Here is a 22,227-nt window from a genome sequence, read left to right as displayed (position 1 = left end):
TCGCAGCCAGTCTTTGTTACTGACTGTTCCCTCCCTTGTGAAATGGGGATCACATTTGCCTCTCCGGGTGTTGTGAGGATTAAATGAGGTGACTTACCTACGGCCCAAAGCCTGCACCAGCACAGAGCTGCAGCGGTAACGATTGTTACATCAAATATATACAACAGTTGAGCCCTGGCGGATTTTGAAGGAAGGGAAACCAGAAGGCAGCTAGTAGAAGTGGCCCTTCTACCTGTCTGAACTCGGCCTGGGTAAGAGGAAAACAACCAGTCTCTTCCTTTTGCAACGAAGTGACTACAGAGGTCTCCCCTTGGAAAGACTCCCCTTGTCTTTTCGCACTCCCCCCGTCCCCCTTCCCCGCCCCGTCCCCCCAATGCAGGCAAAGACACCATCCCTTTCAATTTTATAATCTACTCATTTCTGTACGTGCGGGTTTATCTGGACTTGGTGGCAAGCCAAGGGTGGGGAGAGGCATTAAAACCTGGCAACCCCGCTCCCCCATCTCCGGATGCCGCAGGGCTCCTGCCAGCCGTCCTCGGTTAGAAACGTGCTTTTTATTTCTCTTCCCCGCAGCCTCTTGTGCGGCAGCTCATTACCTCCCACTTCAATCACCGCTGCCAGCATCTCTCCAGACGTTTTCCCCTCCCCCCATTTCAGGGACATTGGTTGTAGCTGACATTTAAAGGAAATAAACACCGATTTAAAAAATTACAACCATCTCCGCCTGAAGAACCCAGCAGCAATGAATAATAGAACAGTCCAGCGAAGAGCGCCTGTCGGGGCTCAGCTCCGCCAGCCCTTCCCGCCACACAATTCCCCACACCCGAGCAGCACAAATCACCATTTCCAGGCACCACTGGAGGCTGCCAGTTCTACTTTCGCTTAATCTCATTTTAAATCCGGCTACAGATGAGGCTCGGTCGCTGCGGCGAGGAGCCGGGCGGGGGCCAGCGGGAGAGACTCGAGGCCTGGGTGGGAAAGAAGCGCAGGGGCCCCTCGCGTTTCAGGGCCGCGGGCGGATCCCCGGAACAAGTGCGGGCCGCCGGGGGCTCCGAGGCGGGCGAGCCCCGAGGGGCGCGGGGCGCAGCCGGCTCAGACAAAGAAGCCGGCGCCCGCTCCCGTCCCCACCGCCCCTCTACTTCCCCCTCGCCTCCTCTCAGGAAAAAGGAGGGAAATCTGAGGGGCAAAAGGGACTGTCCTCTCCTTTTGCTCCTCCGGACAGCTGGGCGGGAAGGTCTCCTCTCTCTCTCTCTGTCTCTCTCGCTCTCTCTCGGAGGCGTTTAAGTCCCTCCCTGCAGATTCGCGTACCTCGTGGCCCCGAGCCCCCTCCCCCAACCCGACCGACTCGCATCCCTCATCTGCCCTTCAGTGTGCTAACTGGGCTCAGGCGCCGGGCCTCGCGGAGGCGTGCGCCCTGCGCCGCGCGAGGTGCGGCGAGCGAGCCCGAGTGGGCGGGGGGCGGGCGGGCGCGCGCCGCGCGGCGCGCAGGGGCGGGGGAGCGGCCGGGGCACGTGTGGCGGCGGCGGGGGCGATTCCGCGCCCCGGGCTTTAAGAAGGTGTGGAGTGGGCCGGGCGCTTTCCCAGGCCTGGCGGAGGGGCGTAGCGCACAGGCGGCGGCGGCGGCTGGGCGGCGCACCGCGGCACCGGCCGACGCGCTCTCGGCGTCCGCAGCCCGGGCCCGCGCTCCCGCGGCCCAAAGAAACTTTGGGAGCTGCCGTCTCCCGCGGAACTTGTCGGCGGGGCTCCGCGCCCGAGCCCTCTCTCCTCCCTCTGCCGCCTTCTCGCCGTCTCTCCACGCGGCTCCTTCGTCCCGGCGCCTCCCAAACTGAATGAGCGAGCGGCGCTCGGGGAGCGCGGCGGCGGCAGCGGCGGTATGGAGCGCAGTGGCTGGGCGCCGCGGACTTTCCTCCTGGCGCTGGTGCTGGGGGCGACGCTGAGGGTGCGCGCCGCGGTGGGCTATTACCCCCGCTTTTCTCCCTTCTTTTTCCTGTGCACCCACCACGGGGAGCTGGAAGGGGATGGGGAGCAGGGCGAGGTGCTCATTTCCCTGCACATTGCGGGCCACCCCACCTACTACGTACCGGGACAAGAATACCATGGTAGGTACCACAGCATCTCCGCGCTCGCCGCCCAGCGCAGCTTTGTGTCCCTTTCCTTCTTCCAAGCGGCCGTTTAACCAAGAACCGTGACAGCCCTTACCTCAACATTACCTCTGAGGAGGGAGAGAAAACAAAGTTAGCGGGGGATAGAGTCGCGAGTTGGGATTTATTCCCCCCTCGCCACCCCCCCCCCCACTCCACACACTCCCCTCACGCGTCTCCCCGTGAGGAGCCGGTTCTGGTGAGAAACGCCAGAGAATTCTTGAGGTCTTTCCTCCTCCCTCGTGGTTCTGGCAGCTGACACTTGAATGAAAACGCGCATCTTGTTTCCTTAACCCGAGTGCTTGGATTCCAGACCTTTGTCCCGCTCGCGGTTCCCCCTGAAGGGCATCCGGGGGGTGCTGGGCTTTGCGGACCGGCTGATGACAGATTGACGCGCCCCGGTCCGCGGCCACCCCGCGCCGTCGCCCGCCGGCCCGCCGCAAAGTTCTCGCTGCTCCCCAGCCAGGGGTCCCTCTCGTTTCCTTCAGTGTCAGGCAACCCTCCTGACAGGGAGCGGCTGCTTCCAGCGCTCTGTTCTTTTTAAAGTGGCTTTTAAAATGTCAGGAAATGGTGCTTTTTTTCTATGTCCTCTCTTACTTGTAACCTGCTACTTGTTTTTAGAATGATCTCTGTGATGTTTCTTAATAACTGTGTCTTTAATCTGCACAGCTTTAATTTCCAGGTAGGGACCGGAAGTTCCTTATAATTTAAAGGTACCTTTTAAAAAAGGATCATTCTGGAGTCCTTCATCAAAATGAAACATGATCGAAGAAGGACGGTTTAGCTGCAAGCAAGAGAATTTCCTGTAGTGCGTGCGTTTTTGATATTTGAAGCTAGTAAATCGAGTATGTGGGAAAATAAGATATTGTCTATTTTCTATTACTTCCGCTGGAACTCCTGAATATTTCACTTCTATGGAGCTTTTAAGCGGTGACAGGCACTGTTTAATTAGAATTTCAAGGCAAAAATACTGATACCCAACTATTGTCTAGTGATTTCCTGTTATAGTTTCCGTCTCTTGTAGGCTAACAGTTATTGGTATAGCAGGAGATAATCCACGGAGCAGCTGGCATTTCAGATAAACATGGATATAAAAATGATAAGAATCCTTAAATTTTCTATTTAAAAAGCCCTTCATATCTGCTTTAAAATGTTTAGCCTAAATAAATGCTCTCTAGAGATTGAAAGTAGTGCTCTTACAACTTTCTTGTGGCATGGTGTCCACCTTGTCTGTAGAGCAGGAGTCTAATTCGGTTGGAATTTTAGACTTTGGAATATTAAATTTCTGTAACTAGTCCCTTCTTTTAAAATGCTTATTGTATTCTCTTTCCAAGAATAGTCTGGTGTTTTCCTGAGTTCATGAGAATCTTTTGAGAAGGACCAGACAATATGATGGCAACCCAGACCTCACCCAAAGACTGATTGATTGAGCTTGTCACTTAGTGTGACCTTTAGTAAAGGTGCTTGCCCGTTATTAGCTGTAAGTGAGAGTGGTAGGTAAGGGAGTCAAGGCTGGGCTAAAAGGTGTGATTGTCAGGTTGTGATGGAAGACCTGTGATAACACGTAGCCTTATTTTTTTTTTCCTGTTTTCCATATCCTTTGTAAGGTGCCAGCATAGAAAACTTAAAAATACCAAAATATGACATAGCCTTCGCTTTTGCTATAAAGCTAGCAAGTATAAGTCAGCCTAAGACTGACCATAATCACATCCTAAGTCAGAAAAGGAAAGAATGATAGAGAGTAAGAATACAGTGTAATACTTCAAGTTGCTTATTGCGTGGGAAAGTCTCAATTTCTACCTCTTCTATCACCAGAAAAGGTAGAGAAAGTTTATTATGTAAGTTTAAGAAGATCGAATTATTATTATAAACTTTGAGAATGGTTATTGTAAGATTTTAAATTCCTGTTACCTGTTTTGTCAAATATTTAGATTTTAAAACTGGCTGTAGCTATAGGCCTTCAGTAAGAGTTTTTCCTTGTAAAATTTTCTACAGGTAGAAGAAATGTTTAAAAATGAAATGGTGCTTACATTTGTCTCCTTTTCTTTTAGACTTTTGGAAATTAATGTTACACATTAATTATGTAACATCATTTAAGAATTGAACCGTTGATAGGAAAACTTAACCTAATATACTTTGGTAGTTAGCTCATTTTATAGGAGACCAACGTAGGAGGTTATTCAGCCAAAATTTTTTAAAACCAAGAAATATGTAAAATATTAGCTTGAGACTTTATTTGTAATCTTCCGAATCTCTAAAATTAACACTTATGTTAGGAAAACTCAGTCTCATCTATGATTTACATTGAAGTCAGCATTTGAGGGAATGGTTTTTGGGTGCAGCTAATGGCTGTTAACTTTTTTACCTAAAGGAATGCATTGAGATGTACAGTGGTACCTAACACAGAACATGACTGTAGACCAGGCTGTGTCAGCTGCCCTCTGAGACTTGTGTTGTGAGACAGAATATGAAATGGAGAGGCAAATGTCAGAGTTCAATATCATGGGTCTCTCTATGTGTCATATTTATTTAGAGATTTTTGTTGAAAATCTTTTGAAAAAAAAAGCAACAAAAATATAATACAAAAGAATTTGAAATTTGTGTGTCTACAGAATTGTCAGGTATTTCCAGTGTTAAGTAGTATATCCGTCTGTTTGCGGTTTTGGCAACTCTGTAAACAGTGCCTGGTTACTTTTGCTAGTTCTCATCACTCGTTCACTTGGTACCTCTGTTGTCATCTTCCTATAGCTTTTAAAATCTGTTGTCTGTGACTTTCTTGAGATGACATCGTTGGTCACAATGAACCATGGTGTCTTTGCATGATGAGTACAATGAAGTTTAGAAGCTCAACAATAAGAGGTTATATATATGTATATGGATATATATATCATGTTGAATTAGAAAATTTTGTCTCAGGGTCAGAACATTTTTTTCCTAGAATTTCCCTCTTTTGCACAAATCCCCAAATATGGTCAATTTCCACAACATGATTTCCAGGCCCTGTTTTTTTTTGCGGGGGAGGGGGGGCAGAAAGTTGCAAATGATGGGAAAATAGGAAATGGAAACCCAGATGGTCCAGTCAGGTAGCCATTTCTCTTTCCCAGCCACACCTGGCTGCTCACTGCTCCTTCTCCTAAGGACCGGGGCAGTATTGTGAAACATGCAAAGGTCGAGTTGATGTCTGCACCTTTCCTTTCCCCTGATAGTCCCTCTTCCTCACCCCCACTCCTCAGGCTTTTGTTTAAAACTCCTCCCCCAACCAATTTGTAGTGACTGTGACTTGTCAATGTTATATTCTCCCACAATCTTAATTACAACTATGGAAAGATGTTTTTCCCTTTTTGTTTAAAAGAATTTTGGCATCACTGAGCAGGCAGATAATATATTTTGAGATAGAAAGACTTTTAGATAACCCTGAAATCCTGTAATGAGGACCTACCTACTCACAAGATGGGCTTTATTCAGTCACCACCAAAAAGGAGAGGTCAGATACAAGAGAAAACGTTATCTATGAAAGCCAAGCATAAGTAAATGAGTCTGTGGAAAGTGCTTGAGCTTTGGTGAGACAATTTATCTGAATTTCTAAAAAGACGAGAATCCCCATTATTAAGGTGGCCTAAGGTGGGCGAAATGTTCCATTACAGTGAAAAATACGCTCTAAAATATTGATTGAGAGAAAAAAATTTGTCTTAAGCAGAACTGAATTGTTAATAAAGCATGGTGCCTTGAAAAGGGGATTTGATTGTATTTTGTAAATCCAATATCACTATTGGTAGTCCTTTTGTGCTACATTTTCATTCTATTATTTATTTAATCCTCTTGTGGGGTGGGTGGGGAAATCAATTTCAACTGCTAAAACAGAATGTTTACCTAAAAAAGATATAATCAGGATAAAGTATTTATGGTATTTTGTTGTAAGAATTGCCACTATTCCTATTATACATACATGTGTTCTGGAATCAACTGGTTGCTAATTAAAAATCACCGTTCAAAGGCAGTTGCAATATAATGACTTTTCAAGTACAAGACATTATTTTTGGTAATATACGCTAGATTAAATTCCTTTCAAAGGAATGATTTTTTAAAAAAATTTGAATTAAAGTTATCTGCTATTACTAAGGTAACTAACTGGCTTGTTGATCGGGTGAGTGGATATTTGTTTTTTATATGTCTCTGATTCTGGAATCCGCATATTTAAACTCAGGATCATTTGTCGAATGCAGTTTATAAGTGAACTGCACCTGTGTCCTGCTTGCATATGACTTTGAAAATTGAACATTTAAAGCATTTTTCTCTACTTGTCTTATATTTCATCTCACTCTCTACAATTTATTTCAAACATATTTTACTGATGTGGTTCAGATCATTTCTTAAAGCATATAAATATTGCTTTAATATATATTCCCTGTGTGAGTTTCAATTCCAGTCATACACTAAAAAAATCAGGTCTTTAGAATCATAATTGGAAACATCTAATTTAGGCAGGTATTCTTACTTCAGTCACAGCACTACATTACTAGAAATTATTTAATTAGAATATTTTCCTCCAATGTTTATGAATCTTTATTTTAAACTATTATTTTTAATTTCATTAAAAATGTTAGAGTAAAATAAGAAAGTTATATCATTGTAATCATACAAGTATATTTTTTACAGAACCATCTTATTCTAATAAATTTGTCTTTTCATCTTTAAAAGTGAGTGATAGATATTTTCACAAGATTTTAAAGTCAATACTATTGACTTTCAAATTTTTTCATAAATCAGTTTCATTCAAAAGACAATATCTAAAACCTATCTTTGATTTATTGTTTTCCCTCTCTGGAATTGGTCAACTCTATAGATGATCTGGGAACCTTACATTATCAGTTATTTAGGATATGTTGCATATTAAACCATAATTGTTCCTCCGATGACTTCAAATGACACTTTGACAGTTATTTATTATGTCTTTAATCTTCACAAATAGTTGTTGATACATATATATTTGAAATATATTTCAGATAGCCTTTACATTAGACAAGCATAAATAAATTGAGCTACTGGTGCTTTTTGAACATTGGCATTAAAAAAAAAATCTTGTATATATTCTCACACAAAAATATAAAGTTCTTCCTTTTTTTTAAAAGTTCTTTCGTTTTTTAAAAGTTCTTTATGCCATATAGAAATAGAAAAAATGGATAGCCCTACACTCAGTGCATTTGGTTAGAATGGACAGGTTCACGTAGGGCTTTAAACTATGTCTGGGTAATGACTTAACACACATATGAAAAGTAAAAATCATTTATCTAAATATTTTGGCTTCAAGAATAATTTGGGTGATTAATCCACCTCACCCCTACCCCACCGATTTTAGAGTTATTTATATTGAATAAAATAACCAAACTGTATAATTTCAATCTTATCAACCTTAAACAGAGAAGTATTAAAAACACATTTTCACAACTTGGAATTGAATTTTCAAATATGAAGATTTCATAATGACTGTTCGAACACAAGAATGGTGTGTTTAAAAAAAATATTCTTGGCTCTCAGGAAATTCCACATGAGGTAATCTCACTTAGGTGTCAGTTGTGTAGCTTAGAGAGTAATTTTCGCCACAGTCACCTGCCATGCCCATCTCATTGAAGGCAGAGCTTCTGAAGGGTTGAATGCTGTGCCTACAGGTTAACCAATTATTTTAGAGAAACACACGTGTGCTTCTCTGAAACTACACACATTTTTTCCTTCTTTATTCGATTTCCTGTAGGAGCTAAGTGTAGCAACTGGATTTGGGGGTGTGCGGAAGGGTCACTGCACATGTACAGATGTTGATTTGTGGCTTAAGTCAACTCTAATCATTCAAGAAAACAAAGCTAAGGTAATTAGATAGCTTTTGAATGCCACAAAGAGATAGTTATAGGAACTCTGAGGTTCTGAAGTAAACATTGAAAACCCAGGTTATCTTTTAATGCTAATTTAGCTTTCCTTAGAAACATAAAACTTTGTTTGAAAAGCAAAATAAATTAAATTTTATTGATTAAAGGATTCTTTGAAACTATAGGAGAACTTATGAGTGTTTCAAATAGCCCTGGTTATTGATGTACTCCGGTGCCCACATACCAAGTTACATGAAGAAGGAGTGATAATAGTTTACCATTAAGTGCTACCCTCACCTCAGAATCATCTCTCTCTGCGTTTCCTGCTCTGCCCCTCTCTCCTTACACCTGTGTCTCACCTTCTTCCTGCCATGGCCCCTCTCTTCCTCCTCAATTGTCTCATTTTCCTTCTTCTTTTGCTCCTTTCCTCCATGTCACAGGGCCTTGTCTTCCCTCTCCTCTTCCTTCCTCTTTTCTGCTTCACAACTTGATTCCTTTGCTCCTTCAATTCTTTCTCTTTTTCTTTCTTCTTTTCAGATTTCCTATCACCAGCTCTACCCCTTTTTTCCCTCTAACTATAACATGAAAAATATTGGTGTGTATATATATATGTATATATTACATAATTAGTGTATATTGTACTCATTGGATGTTTACAGTAATAAAAGTGGGTGAGTAGGCATTTGTATTTCTCTCAGAAAATTAATGTTATCTTTCTGTGACATGCACGTGTCCTTTTTAAAAATCATGGGTTAGTTATTCCTGGTGGGAAAGTAGGCTCTTCTTCCTATACTGTAAAATCTCTTAGAAGAACTTTCAAGCCACTAGCTGTTTAATTCTGTGTTAGCTACTTACTGTCAGCTATGGGGTCAAACTGCAGAATCAGAAGTCTGTGCATGGAAGCACATATATACACCATGAGGGAGAGTTGTAGAATTTAGAAAAATGCACACTGAGTTAGCTTGAATCTAAAAGGCAGCTCAATTTTGAGATGTCTTGAATGCTTGAGTGCATAGAGAGTTTTCTAGTAAATGGATGAGGGCTGCCTCTGTCATCACCACAGTCACCTCAAGTTATCTCCTTTACTTGCTGGTCTCTTTGCCAAGACTCGTAACAGTTGCATAGCTATGAAATAGTGATGCCACCTTTTTAGGTAGCTGGCACTTAACAGACAGGTTGAAAAGTGGGTGGGGGGACTTGGTATGAAAACTAGATTGGGAGTCAAGAAGGGGGGTGTGTTGCTCTGGGGTAAGTTCCACAGTCTTTCTTCAATAAGACCTATTTTACTGTTTTGTACCTGTGAACTCTAATGTCTGTTCCAGCTCAAAAATTCAAAGATTCCTTGGCTTATACTAAAAAGAAAGTCTAGGGAGGCACAGTAATGTAGTGGGAAGAGTTCAAGCTTTGGCAGCAGAGACACCCATGCCTATATCCTTTCTCTGCCACTTATTAGTTGTGTGCTTTCAGCAAGTTACCTACCCTCTCCTAGCCTCAGTTTCCTCATTTCTAATGTAGAAATAATAGTATCCATATTTGGGGGTTGCAATTATTAAATAAGGTAATGCATATATTAGATAGTAGTTATTATCATCTGGTACAGTCACCCAGCATTAGATAAGGATATTTGAAGCATTGGATATACAGATAGGAGCTCTTTACCCATGCCTGTTCATTTTGTGCCTTGTCAACATGTGGCCCATTTCAAGGGAAATTCCAAACTGAGTATATTAAGGAGGGTCACAAAAGTAAAAAAAAAAGGTCACCTTGTCACCAAATATGTATGATCAGAAAGTGTTTCCCAGCCAAAATAGATATGACTTGCCTAGAATTAAACAGTTGATTAGTGTAGTTCTAGTCTAACCAAAACTTTTATTAACTTAGCCAGTTCCGAAGTCAGACCTTCCTGTTCCTAAATTGAGTATGTTTCCCTAGTTGATGGCCATGATAACAACCAAACTTTGTGTATTTATGTGGTAGTCTAGGAAAGATGCCAAGATAAGTAAATAACATCGGTTTAATATATTTTGTTAAATCCTACAATATATGTGTCTACAACCCCATGTAAAATAATTTTAAAGTACAAAACTGTTTCAACAAAACTAGAAATGAGAGAAATTGATTTTGATAGTGAACCCATAGTTCACCCCTCAGGGGCTGACTGAGGAAACTTAAATCCACACATGGTTAGGTGGTGAAGTAGAAGGCTAGTTCATTTACAATAAAACATATCCTTGTCAGGATAAAGGCATTGGCTGACCAGTGTATTCTGTCCACTGTATCAAAGTTTATATGGGTGGGCAAATGACTATTAGTAGGCTGTTTGGCAGCATGGAGTTAGATGATCTCAGTGGCAGATTCCAGCACCTAGGAAAGCTTCTCCACCCAATCCAAGTCAGCTGGGCTGGTTGGCATTTTCCCTAGATTGTATTGGAGGAGCACTGTCCTCTTTCTAGATTCTATAATGCCTCATTATGTGGCATACATTGTCGTTGTCTACCCAGTGATTACTAAAATGCCCTTTCTTACTAACTGATATTGAGAACAACTGTGTGTCTAGTTAAAAATGTTTACCTCCAAGGTTCCCCTGCCATGTAATTTAGTGAGATGCAGTGGAAGTCTACCGGGTAGGGTCTTTAGAAAGATTTTTTTTTAATTAATAAAGATGATTTTTATTTATTTTTTTTGCGGTACGCGGGCCTCTCACTGTTGTGGCCTCTCCCGTTGCGGAGCACAGGCTCTGGACGCGCAGGCCACGGGCCCAGCCGCTCCGCGGCACGTGGGATCTTCCCGGACCCGGGGCACGAACCCGCGTCCCCTGCATCGGCAGGTGGACTCTCAACCACTGCGCCACTAGGGAAGTGCAATAAAGATGATTTTTTTTTTTTTTTTTTTTTTTTTTGCGGTACGCGGGCCTGTCACTGTTGTGGCCTCTCCCATTGCGGAACACAGGCTCCGGACGCGCAGGCTCAGCGGCCATAGCTCACGGGCCCAGCCACTCCGCGGCATGTGGGATCTTCCCAGATCAGGGCACGAACCCGTGTCCCCTGCATCGGCAGGCGGGCTCTCAACCACTGCGCCACCAGGGAAGCCCCTAAAGATGAGTTTTAAAAGGACTCAGCAAATACTTTTTGCTCTGCCCTTACCCATTTCTTCTAGGCAGGGTGTGGTACCACCATCTTGTGACCTTGAGGATAATGGTCCCATGCTAAGGATGGTGGACCAGGAGTTCTGAAGGAGCCTGGGTCTTTATTTATACCTTTGAGCGGCTGTATCAGCCCTGGAATACCTCTTCTGGACTTCTCATATCATAAGAAAAATCAGTCAGGTTCTTGTTATTTGCAGCTGAGTGCAATCCTAATCATTTCTTCTGAACACACAAATGACTCAGTTTACATTCTCTTTTAGGTCAGTCACAATTCTTGTATCAAGCTCTGAATTGCTCTGGTTCTCCCATAGAATTGCTTTTGGTCACCTTGATGGAACTAGGATATTTTCTAAGACACTTTTGATAATATATTTTCAGAATATCCTTCAAGATGTGCTACTTATGCAGGTGGCAAAAATACTGCATTTTATATTAACTTTTTAATAATGTGTTGAGAAGGTAACCTGTGCCTGACCTCTAATTTCTGGAGTTTCTTATAACTGACAATTTATGCTAGTGAGTTTGTTTATGAACTTTGTTTCCTGTCAGTCCTATCTCTCTAAAATGCAGTATCACCATATGTAAATCCTGTTGACAATTAAAATCCTTAGATGTGTGACATGGTTGTGAATGTGAGCTCTGCCCCAACCTTAACCTTGTTTGTTATGTCTGGCTCAGCCTCTAGGACCAAATCCAATAATGTCATTTCTTTTGCTTGCTGCATATCGACAGAGGAAACAGGCATCTCAGCCTTACCTTCAGGAACATGTAATCTTTTTGTTTAGGCCACCTTTGTTATGAATGTTGAAATATCCTATGATCATGGTTCCAGATCTTTTCTTACTTCCTTTTCTCATGTAAACACTTCCTGCATCCTCATCCTGCAAAAAAATGTTATAGGTCCAGTGATGGTGATGGAGGAATATAAGAAAATTAGTTGGTTTTAGGCATTTTTAGAAAAGTGGGTTCACATTCCCATTCCAAGCACTGATACTATCAACAATTTTTTTAGAAAGGTAACTGAAGAACTTAGGAATAAATTAATAACACCAACATTAACAATAACAAACTCTAGAGTAGCACTGATTATGTGTCAGGTACTGATCTATATGCTTTACATATATTGATTCATGTAATTCTCACAACAACCTCAGTAGTATTATCCTCCTTTTGTTTGTGGATGTAGAAACTAAGTCACAGAAAGGTATTTTGCCCAAGATCATAAAGCTGTCATGCAGGAGTGCTCTCAGTCCATATTGCTCCAGAATCCATACTTTTAACTGGTATGCATTTCTTTTTAGAAATGACAATTATTTCAAGAAAGGAATAGTAATACGAAATAACAAAAGACATTTGAAGAAAGAGAAAATGAGAAGTAAAAGCTAATTTCGTTATTTAAAATAAAGATTGCAAAATCAAACCAGAGGATGATATCCATGCCAAACGAGGCCAGAATTTTACAGTCCTAAATATTTCTTGGCTAGACGTCACCTTCCAGATGAAGCACAAAGCAAAGATATCATTTAGTATACTGTTGACCTAAAAGAGTTAACATGCTTTCAAAATATCACCACAAATACAAATATAAGAAAGTGATTTGCAAATTTTGCTCAAATTTATTTTTAACATTTTGGTGAATGTAATTTTAATGGAGATTTTCAAGTAAATAGGAAATTTGTTCTTTGACTCACTAATAGAACTTGAGAAGGACATGAATACAAGGGGAGAACTATAATTTAAGCAGAGAGACATTTAAAAAGATTTTCATTGACGTTCATCTATTTGTAATGTATTTCTTTCTTTAGGAAATTCCTGTGGGTGTTATCTGTCGCCAGGTAGAGCCTGTGAAATTGAGTAACGGGGTACACGGTGAAACTCCTGGTGATAAGCCAGATCATCCTGCAGTGTCTGACCTCGCTCATCAGAGGTCTGTTCTCACAGTGATAGTGACACCAGTGGGATAACGTTTGTTTTGTACTCGCCTTTGTAGGGTTATTTTTCATACGTGGATCAGACTTATAAAAATCATTTTCTATTGAGCTTATGTGAATGAGAAGAAAAGGGCTAAGCATCCTCTCCTGCCCTTGTTCCCAATTAATTCACCTCCTGCCAAGGAGGGCAAAGGTCAGCCATAGGTTTTTTGGCAACCAGGTGAGGTGGCAATGTGAATTACGTTAGTAATACCAATGTTTTCTGATCTGTCACTGTTATAGTTTATCCCAGAGTTTGACATCAGATCTGAACTGAGAGCCACTGACCCCTGGTGGAAGCTAAAACAGACACCTGGTGGAAATAAAACAGAGGGTAGAGGACAGATTCAGGGTAGAAGCTTCCTGTATGGAACCCACGGAGGTTCTCAGAGGGCCTGAAGGAGACCCATGCTTTCACTAGGAGAGAAAAATTTGCTTCATTGGACGTTAACAAAAGGACAGTAGCCTTAAAAAGCTATTATCAAAAAGTGTAGAGAAGGTCCACATAGAGATCATTTCTTTCCTCAGGCGGGACACCAGATCATCTCTCCCTTTAGCATTCGCCTGTGAGCTGTGCCTAGCTGTAGCTCTAATGGCAAATATGTGAGCCTCCAGGGTGGCGTAGGAAGCCAAGAGGCTGCTTATGGGGTGATCTGACTTGATGCAGGTATTAAACTATTGAGACTATTTCTCTCAAATATGAGTGCTTTATTTCAGCCTTTTAACAGAAACTGTGAGGCAGACACTTCAATCCCAAATAAATTGTGAAATATTTTAAACATACAGAATACTACAATAAATTAAAATACAAAATTGGTATCACTAATGAGTACCCAAGGGATACCTATCTGTATTCATTGAAGTAAAATGAAGGTGCTCTGGAGATCAAGCGCTTCACAGTTGTTAAAATAATACTCATTGATTTGACCCGCATTGCTGAATGATTTTTGCACGGCTTAGAAGAGTTTGTCCTGTCCCAGCTATGCCAGTGGTTCCCATGTGTTTCTACAACATAATGAAAAACAAGGAGTCTCTACAAACATAAAAGAGTAGGATATCTTGAATGAGGTACATGCTTGTTAGTCATCCTGTAGAAAAAACTGGTAAAAAAAAAGTCTATTACTTTGATTAGTTAAAGACAAGTAAGTATTTCCAGTGAATAAAAAGAATGTTTCTCCTTAGAAAGATATGTCAGTAAAAGAAAGATTTACAGCCAGAATTTAGGATGGTTATTGGAATATTACCAAATAAAACAATTTCTTAAGCTTTTATTTTGCTTACGATAGCCTCTAAACCTTTATTTTTACTTACGTTGAGAAATGGACCCACTTGAAGATTTATGCGTCTTATTGTGAGCTACCACAGAGCTGTACAGTTTGGAGAGTGGCAGGTGTGCCAGGGTACCCTGGCTGCCAGCCACAGAAACCGGTTCTGGCTAACTTGGGCTAAAGGAATTCATTGATAGGAGGTGGGTTAACTTGCAGAATGGAAGGAAAATCCAAACATTAGATTTAGAAATGATGATAGTGTATCAAGGAGCAGGGAGTGGTCAACTACTAAAGGAATCGTGGTGGTAAGAACCATGATTTTCTGACTTTTTAAATCTTTCTGGCTTTTTTTTCTGATTTTCAGCTTTTCTGGCCCCAAAGTTTGGATGAATCCTCTCCAACTCCTTTCCTTTCTTGTGTCACTGAATTCTAATTCCTGGGACCACAAGTCTCATTGGCCGACCTGCGGTATGGCCATCCCTTGAGATGGATGTCGAGGTCAGAGGGGTATCTCTCTCTGAAGGAAAATTGAGATTTTGTTACCCGAAAGAAGGGAGAGTGGGTGTAAGGCAGGCAGAAACAACAGATGAGTGCCACAATATTCACGATATACGTTTAAGGAAAAAAAGGTGTGAAATGACCTCTGGGTCATCACAACACAGGCCATGTGGAGAAGCAGTGCTCTCTGGGGTACTATAGCACCCTTCATCAGATGTGAAGATTTTAGTGATGTTTTGGGGAGCAAGGGGCAGAGGGCAGAGTTATCTTTTTGTTATGCATATAGATCCAACCTAACAGTGACTTATCATGCTTTTGTGTTTTTGTGAAAGTGTCTGATTCTCTTCTCAAAGCTGCACAGATTGCCTGTCCTTGTACAAGACACCCATATTCACTGCGATGTGTATACTTTTCTCTTTACCTCAAACACCGAGGGATCTTAACATTCAGTGACCTGCAAGGGAATATCAAAGGTAAATTAGTGAGTACGTGTCTCTGCGTTCATGCATCACTGTAGACAAACCATCCCGATATTCACTAGGAAGATGTCAAAATGCTTCTCTCAGTCCTCCTTTGCTCTTTCTTCTTCTCCTCCTTGACTCTGTGGTGTCGGGGCACCCAGGGCTCTCTCCTTTCTCCTTTTCTCTTTTTCATCTGCCCTATCTCCCTAGGGATGCCATCCATTCTGATGCCTTAAGTGCCAGTCTACATGTTGGTGACTCTCTCACAACTCCCTGAACTCCTGTGTCTTACTCTCCACTCAGCATCTCCACTTGGATGTCTATTGGCATCTCAAACTTAATATACCCCCAAATGAGCTTCTTGTTTCCCTCACCCTGCCACCCCCAAAGTAGCTCCTACTGGAGTCTCCTCAACTCCGTTATTGCCAACTGAGTCCTTACGGTTGTTCAGTCCCCAGACCTTCTTTCCCTAGCATCCCACATCCGATCCATCCCTAAGTCCAGCTGGCTTTACATTAAAACACACCCAGAATCTGCCATTGCCACCACCCTCTCTCACGTGGATTACAGCAGGCTCCTGATCACTTCTCCTGCTTCAATGCTTGTCACCTTCATTCTAGTCCTAACACAGCAGCTGGAGTGATTTGGTTAAAACCAACCCTCTGCTCCATATCTAGGACAACCATCCAATCCACCAAGTTGCCTGGAGCAGCTCTGGTCTGCCTCTGTTTTACCAAAAATATTGCCTGAATTTGAACAATAAAATCTTCTGTAATTCTATCCATCCTTTATGTTGCTACCCTTCTCCTTAAGAAGAAGAGAAAATACTTGGTGTGGCCTTTGAGGCCCCGTAGCACCTGCCTCCTCTGTTACTTTTCTGACCTCATATCTTACTACTTTCCTCTTACTCTTCCACTGAAATCATGACAGCCTCTTTTTTGATCTTCAAACACATGTGGGGCTCAGTCCCATCTCAGAACCTTTGCACTTTCTGTTCCCCTTTTTAGCATGCTGTTCCCCAGATAGCCCGATGCTTCCTCCCTTCCTGATTCAGGTGTGTCTTCAGATGTCCCCTTTTCAATGAGTTCTTCCCTGTCCACGCTCTTAAAGCTTTGTCCTCTCTTCTCCCCAGTATTCCATATCTCCATGGACTGCTTTGTTTTCCTTCATAGGTGTTATCATCATCTATATATTTTACTCTTTACCTTGTTTGCTTTCTGTGACCATCAGCATAATGCCTTTAAGTTCTACAAGGCAGGGATTTTTGTCTGTTTTGTTTGCTGCTCTATTTCCAGTGCCTAGGATAGTGCATGGCACATAGCAGGCACTTTAAACATTTTGATTTAATGAATCAATGAGCAAAAATAGCACTTGAGAATCCTGTCTAATCTCAGTTATATTTAAAATTGTTATGTGAAAGTGATATTCCAAAATAATTAAAGCAATCAAGAAGATAATTTATAAAGATATATTTGTGAGTACAATTTGGCCTTTTGAATCCATAACAATGTTTAAAAAAATCTAAAAACTGTGTTTCTACTTTCCCACCCTCCAAACTTACAAAATTCTCATGACTTTTGTGAGACTATGCAACTTTATTTATAGTAGTCTGTTGGATTGGCTTTGCTTTAACTATATGTTAGCATATCCAGAAAAGTTCTCATAGCAATTAGTGACTAGAATTATTAATAGAAACTATAATAGACTTGAAGCTCTTATTCCCAGAAGCTCCTCTGTGCTGTACCATAAATAAATTTGAAGCAATTTTGATGAATGGGTATATAGTTTGCATTTAAATTTTCATCTGAATGGGAATAAATAATGGGAAGAACAGAGACCGAAATAGCTTGGCTCTGTACTCAACAGATATGTACCAACGTTAGAGAAAACACACAAAAAAGGAAACAAAAGATTTCTCTTAAAAGATTTCATCTTTTAAGAGAAATCTATTTGGGCAGTGATGAATATATGAAGGGAACAGCAGCTGAGAATTCTGGCTCTTCATTACATTTTATTTACTGTTACCTTGTAAGTTGACAGCATCAGAGGTTCCATACTTATGGATTTCAACATGAATGTTTCCAGGAGTTGTGAGAACTGCTCCTCTTATAGATAAGATTGAAAATTCTTTTCCCCACTCTATTTCTAACATACATGGATACTTTAATTTATAAGCCTTTGAAATCAGAGGAGGCTTAGCTCTTAGGGATTGGTGGTGGTGGACAGCACACAAGCTGGGGTGGTTTCTGGACTTTGCATTTTCAAGCTACGTGGCCTTGAGCAAGTGACCTCACCTCTCCGTGTCTCGGTTTTCCCTTCTGAAAAATAGCAGTGATGACAGTACCTGGCTCATGGGTTTGTTACGAAACTTGAATGAGACAGTGCTTATAAAGAGCAACACGGTGCCTGGCACAGAAAATAATGTTAAGTATTATTATTGTCGCACACTTGCTGATATTTTTTTCCTTTGAGTAAATAGATCTATATTTACAAAAAAAGGATTTATAATCTTTTTTCTCTTAACATTATGTACTCATGTTATTGATTTTTTCAAAAGAATATAACTTTAAGAGCTGCATAATACTCTATTGAATGGCTATAGCATAATTTATAAATTTATAAATGTTTGACATTTTTGTCATTTACATTTTGTTTTCAGTGTTATAAACACTATGGTGAATATCTTTATACATCTTTCCAAATTTGGCAAAATTCTTTCCCTCAGGTTTTCATGAATTTTTTTTTTTTTTTTTTTTTTGTGGTACGCGGGCCTCTCACTGTTGTGGCCTCTCCCTTTGCAGAGCACAGGCTTCGGACGCGCAGGCTCAGCGGCCATGGCTCACGGGCCCAGCCGCATGTGGGATCTTCCCAGACCGGGGCACGAACCTGAGTCCCCTGCATCGGCAGGCGGACTCTCAACCACTGTGCCACCAGGGAAGCCCCATGAATTTTTATATGCAGATTATGTTAGTAAATTTATGAAAACAGGTGTATTTTTGTTTCTTTTGTTCTCTCATACTACTTTTGTGCTTGGGGAGTCTTTTCCTACTCAAAGATAAGATAAATATTTACATAAATATTTTCCCTATCTTATTTTAAATTGTGGATTATCATAACTCCATGCATTGTTAGTGCATTGATCTCATTTGTTTATGTTTCTTTTCTTGTGGAGCAAGTGGCTCCCCTAGAACCACAAAGGCTCTCTCTGTTGATACAGTAACTTTCTGCCATTACCTGCTTTGTCTTAGCCACTATTCAAAATGCTCTTGAAAAAGCTGTCCCGTGTACCATATGGACTGAATTATTGCTACTGACTGCGGTGGTTGAGTGCAAATGCCAGATGCCTTTGCTTAAGCCTTCAGGGGACATTTGCTTTTTTCAGCAGGGTTTAGTTCACTCTCCTGCATAGAATTCTTTTTGGGATTCTAATATTCTCAGTTGTGAGCCACCACTGGATCAGAGAAATTGCTGACATCATGCATTTACTCTTTTGCTGATGGTACCTTTCTTGAGTGCCACTAATAAAGCACTTCTATCTAATCTTGTATCACATATATATTATCTTATGCCTATATACATTAACAGTGTGTGAAGCAGCTACCTTTTTTATCCAAGAAAATATTAATAAACCAGAAAGTGAACACATATGAAATGCAAAGTGTGTAGGTTTCTTGTTCTTTCTAATTTAGCTCTCAAGCTACTCCTGTTACTCTCAAACTTCATTTTACCCTTTTTCTGTAAGTTTCTGTCTGATAGTGATGCTGCATCTCATCATGGCCTTTTCTTTTCCTAAATCTAGTGGTGTCCAACATCAGGAGTCCTCAACGGCTGACTGCCCCCTCTATTCTAAACAGAAGTCAGGTGTCTGATGCCAGCAGTTGTGAATGGGATCTGCCTATACCTCACCTGCATTTCAATCCTGTCAGTGAGTTTCAGTGGGATAGTACTGTACCTCTTTGCCCTGTAATTCTAGGGATTACTCAGTGGGAAAATTTAGAAAGTTTAGTGTGTGAGCCAATGAAATCCTCTTTGATGTGGTCCTCAGGACTGAGCCCTTCCAGTGTGAGAGAGGAAACTAACCTCTAAATTGAACCTCTTACTTGTAAGCAATCATGTGTTTTGTCTGGGTATGTACATCCGGACACAAATGGGATCAAATTATACCTAGCAGTCGGCTTTTTTTCACTCAGCTTGTGTTTTCAGTATTATGCAATAAATGCAGAGCTTCGTCTTTGTTTGGTGGCTATATAGTGTTTTATTGTATGGATGTACACAAATATAAAGTTGACTCTTCTACAACATGGGTATGAACTGCATGGGTCCACTTATGTGTGGAGTTTTTTCAGTAAATACATACTGCAGTACCACGTGTTCTGAGGCTGGTTGAATCTGCGGATACAGAACCATGGATATAGCAGACCAACTATAAAGTTATACGTGGATTTTCGACTGAGTGGAGAGTCAGTGCCCCTAACCCCTTGTGGTTCAAGGGTCAGCTGTACTTAATTCACCCCTTTTTTTTTTTTTTTTTGCATTTCTAAAAAAATCTTGTTTGTACCAGGCTTTAAAAAAGTCAAAATACAGTTGGCACTAGAATTGTGATTTTATGCCACTTTGATAAATTAAGGGGGAAAAAAGAACGATAAGTACTGATAATATTATGGATTTCAATATGGTCATCAACGTCAAACTCTAGGAAACTTACTAAGTTGTTAGTACCTAGAAATTCTATGAACACGCATATTTTCTAAGACACACATATTATTCCTCAGGTAGAGGTTCCCTCATTTCATTCCCATATTATAGAGCTTCTTTTCTTCACTTGTATAAACATTTAGGTTAGATGAAATGATGACAGAAGTCAGTAACAAGTAACAAACAGTGGGTAGCACTACATATATTGCATATAAGATGTTAGGAGATGACATGAGCAAAATTATGTCCTAAAACCTATAGAAATTTAATGTAAAACCCCATTGGAAAATCCCATGGCTCTGTTGATCACACAAGAATCAATGCCCTACTATATAAAAAATAGGTAACCAATAAGGACCTATTGTATAGCACAGGGAACTCTACTCAGTACTCTGTAAGGGCCTATATGGGAAAAGAATCTAAAAAAGTGTGGACATATGTATATGTATAACTGATTCTCTTTGCTGTACACCTGAAACTAACACAACATTGTAAATCAGCTCTACTCCAATAAAAATTATATAATTAATTTACTAATTAAAAAAAAAATCAGTGCCCTCTGATGAGTGCACTGTGTGACTGAAGACAAATGGGAGATAGGACTGACCTCCTTTCACCTAAAATCATGCAAACCTGTCCTGTTTAACTTAGCATAGAGATTTATTTTTCATGTTTTTATTCATGACTACTGTCCAAACGCAAATAATCTGCATTCTACTTTGTCCATATATCCTCAGTCCAATGCCCACTCATCGCAAATCTAAGACTTTGCCTGCTCTAGTTCCCCAGGCAACAGCCTGAGAATTTACCAAAAAAAAAAAAAGAATTTCTCTCAAAATCTTTTCTTTTCACTTTATTATCCAAATTCTCCACTGTAAAATGGCAGACCTAGATTCTTTTTTTTCAATTACTTTTTTAATTACGGTAAAATATACATAATTTTTAACAGTTTTAAGTGTACAGTTTAGTGGCTTTAAGTACATTCACATGGTTGTGCAACCATCACTACCATTCAGCTCCAGAATATTTTTTCATCCTTCAAAACTGAAACTCTGTACCCATTAAACAGTAATCCCCCATTCCACCCCACACCGTCCCCAGTCTCTGGCAACTGCTATTCTACTTTCTGTCTCTAGGAATGTGACTACTCTAGGTACCTCATATAAATGGAATCATATGGTATTTGTCTTTTTGTGCCTGGCTTATTTCACTTAGCATGTCTTTAAGTTTCATCTGTTTTCTAGCGTATGTTGGGTTTTCCTTCCTTTTTTTTTTCATGTCTTTAGCTTTTTAATGACAAATAATATAGAACAGAGAAGTTAGCATAGGTGTACAACTCACTGCAAATTCATAAAATGAACAGTGTATTTCACATCTAGATCAAGAAACAAAACATTGTCAGGAACACAGAAGTTCCTCTCATGTTTCTTTTCCAGGCACAACTCCCTCAAAGGTAGCTACTGTCCCTGATTTCCTTTTTTTTATTTTATTCAAACAGAAAGTCACAAAAATTATAATCATCCTCATCAGTTCACTCAGTCCCATGTAATTAAATTTTTTTCATCTTGATCTTTTGTTAGCACTTTTATGAATTCATCAGTTTTCCATTAGAGTTCTGAAAATGCTTATTCATTCAGTTCAGCAGTATAGTCAGTTACCAGAAACCTATATTTGTCAGAGTCTTTTCCATGAATTCCTTGAAGACGAAACCCTTTTATGGGAACATTTTTGCAAAAGCGTCAGAGTACACCCAGAGCTGTTGGTAAATGACAAAAGACTTAAAAATGACCATGGTTAAAGATTGGATGAAAGTTGTATTAGTTGCTTTCTTTGTTTTTTTTTTTTAATACTACAGGTTCTTATTAGTCATCAATTTTATACACATCAGTGTATACATGTCTAGATCAAGAAACAAAACATTGTCAGGAACACAGAAGTTCCTCTCATGTTTCTTTTCCAGGCACAACTCCCTCAAAGGTAGCTACTGTCCCTGATTTCCTTTTTTTTATTTTATTCAAACAGAAAGTCACAAAAATTATAATCATCCTCATCAGTTCACTCAGTCCCATGTAATTAAATTTTTTTCATCTTGATCTTTTGTTAGCACTTTTATGAATTCATCAGTTTTCCATTAGAGTTCTGAAAATGCTTATTCATTCAGTTCAGCAGTATAGTCAGTTACCAGAAACCT

The 22,227-nt window shown here is 40.5% G+C and overlaps 1 protein-coding gene across 2 annotated transcripts in view; it reads left to right on the top strand.

Annotated features, from left to right (window-relative positions):
* Window positions 1–1,873: 1,873 nt before the first annotated feature.
* The window catches only part of RELN (reelin), a 538,742-nt gene continuing 518,388 nt past the window's right edge, over window positions 1,874–22,227 (top strand). For both annotated transcript variants that reach the window (XM_024115956.1, XM_024115957.2), the window contains exon 1: window positions 1,874–2,099. In XM_024115956.1, the coding sequence (XP_023971724.1) occupies window positions 1,874–2,099 (226 nt within the window). The remainder of the gene's footprint in view (window positions 2,100–22,227) is intronic.

This window comes from Physeter macrocephalus, chromosome 5 (assembly GCF_002837175.3).
Source record: "Physeter macrocephalus isolate SW-GA chromosome 5, ASM283717v5, whole genome shotgun sequence".
NCBI lineage: Eukaryota > Metazoa > Chordata > Mammalia > Artiodactyla > Physeteridae > Physeter > Physeter macrocephalus.
Note: the sequence above shows the minus strand (reverse complement) of the source record. Positions and strands in the feature narration are given on the sequence as shown.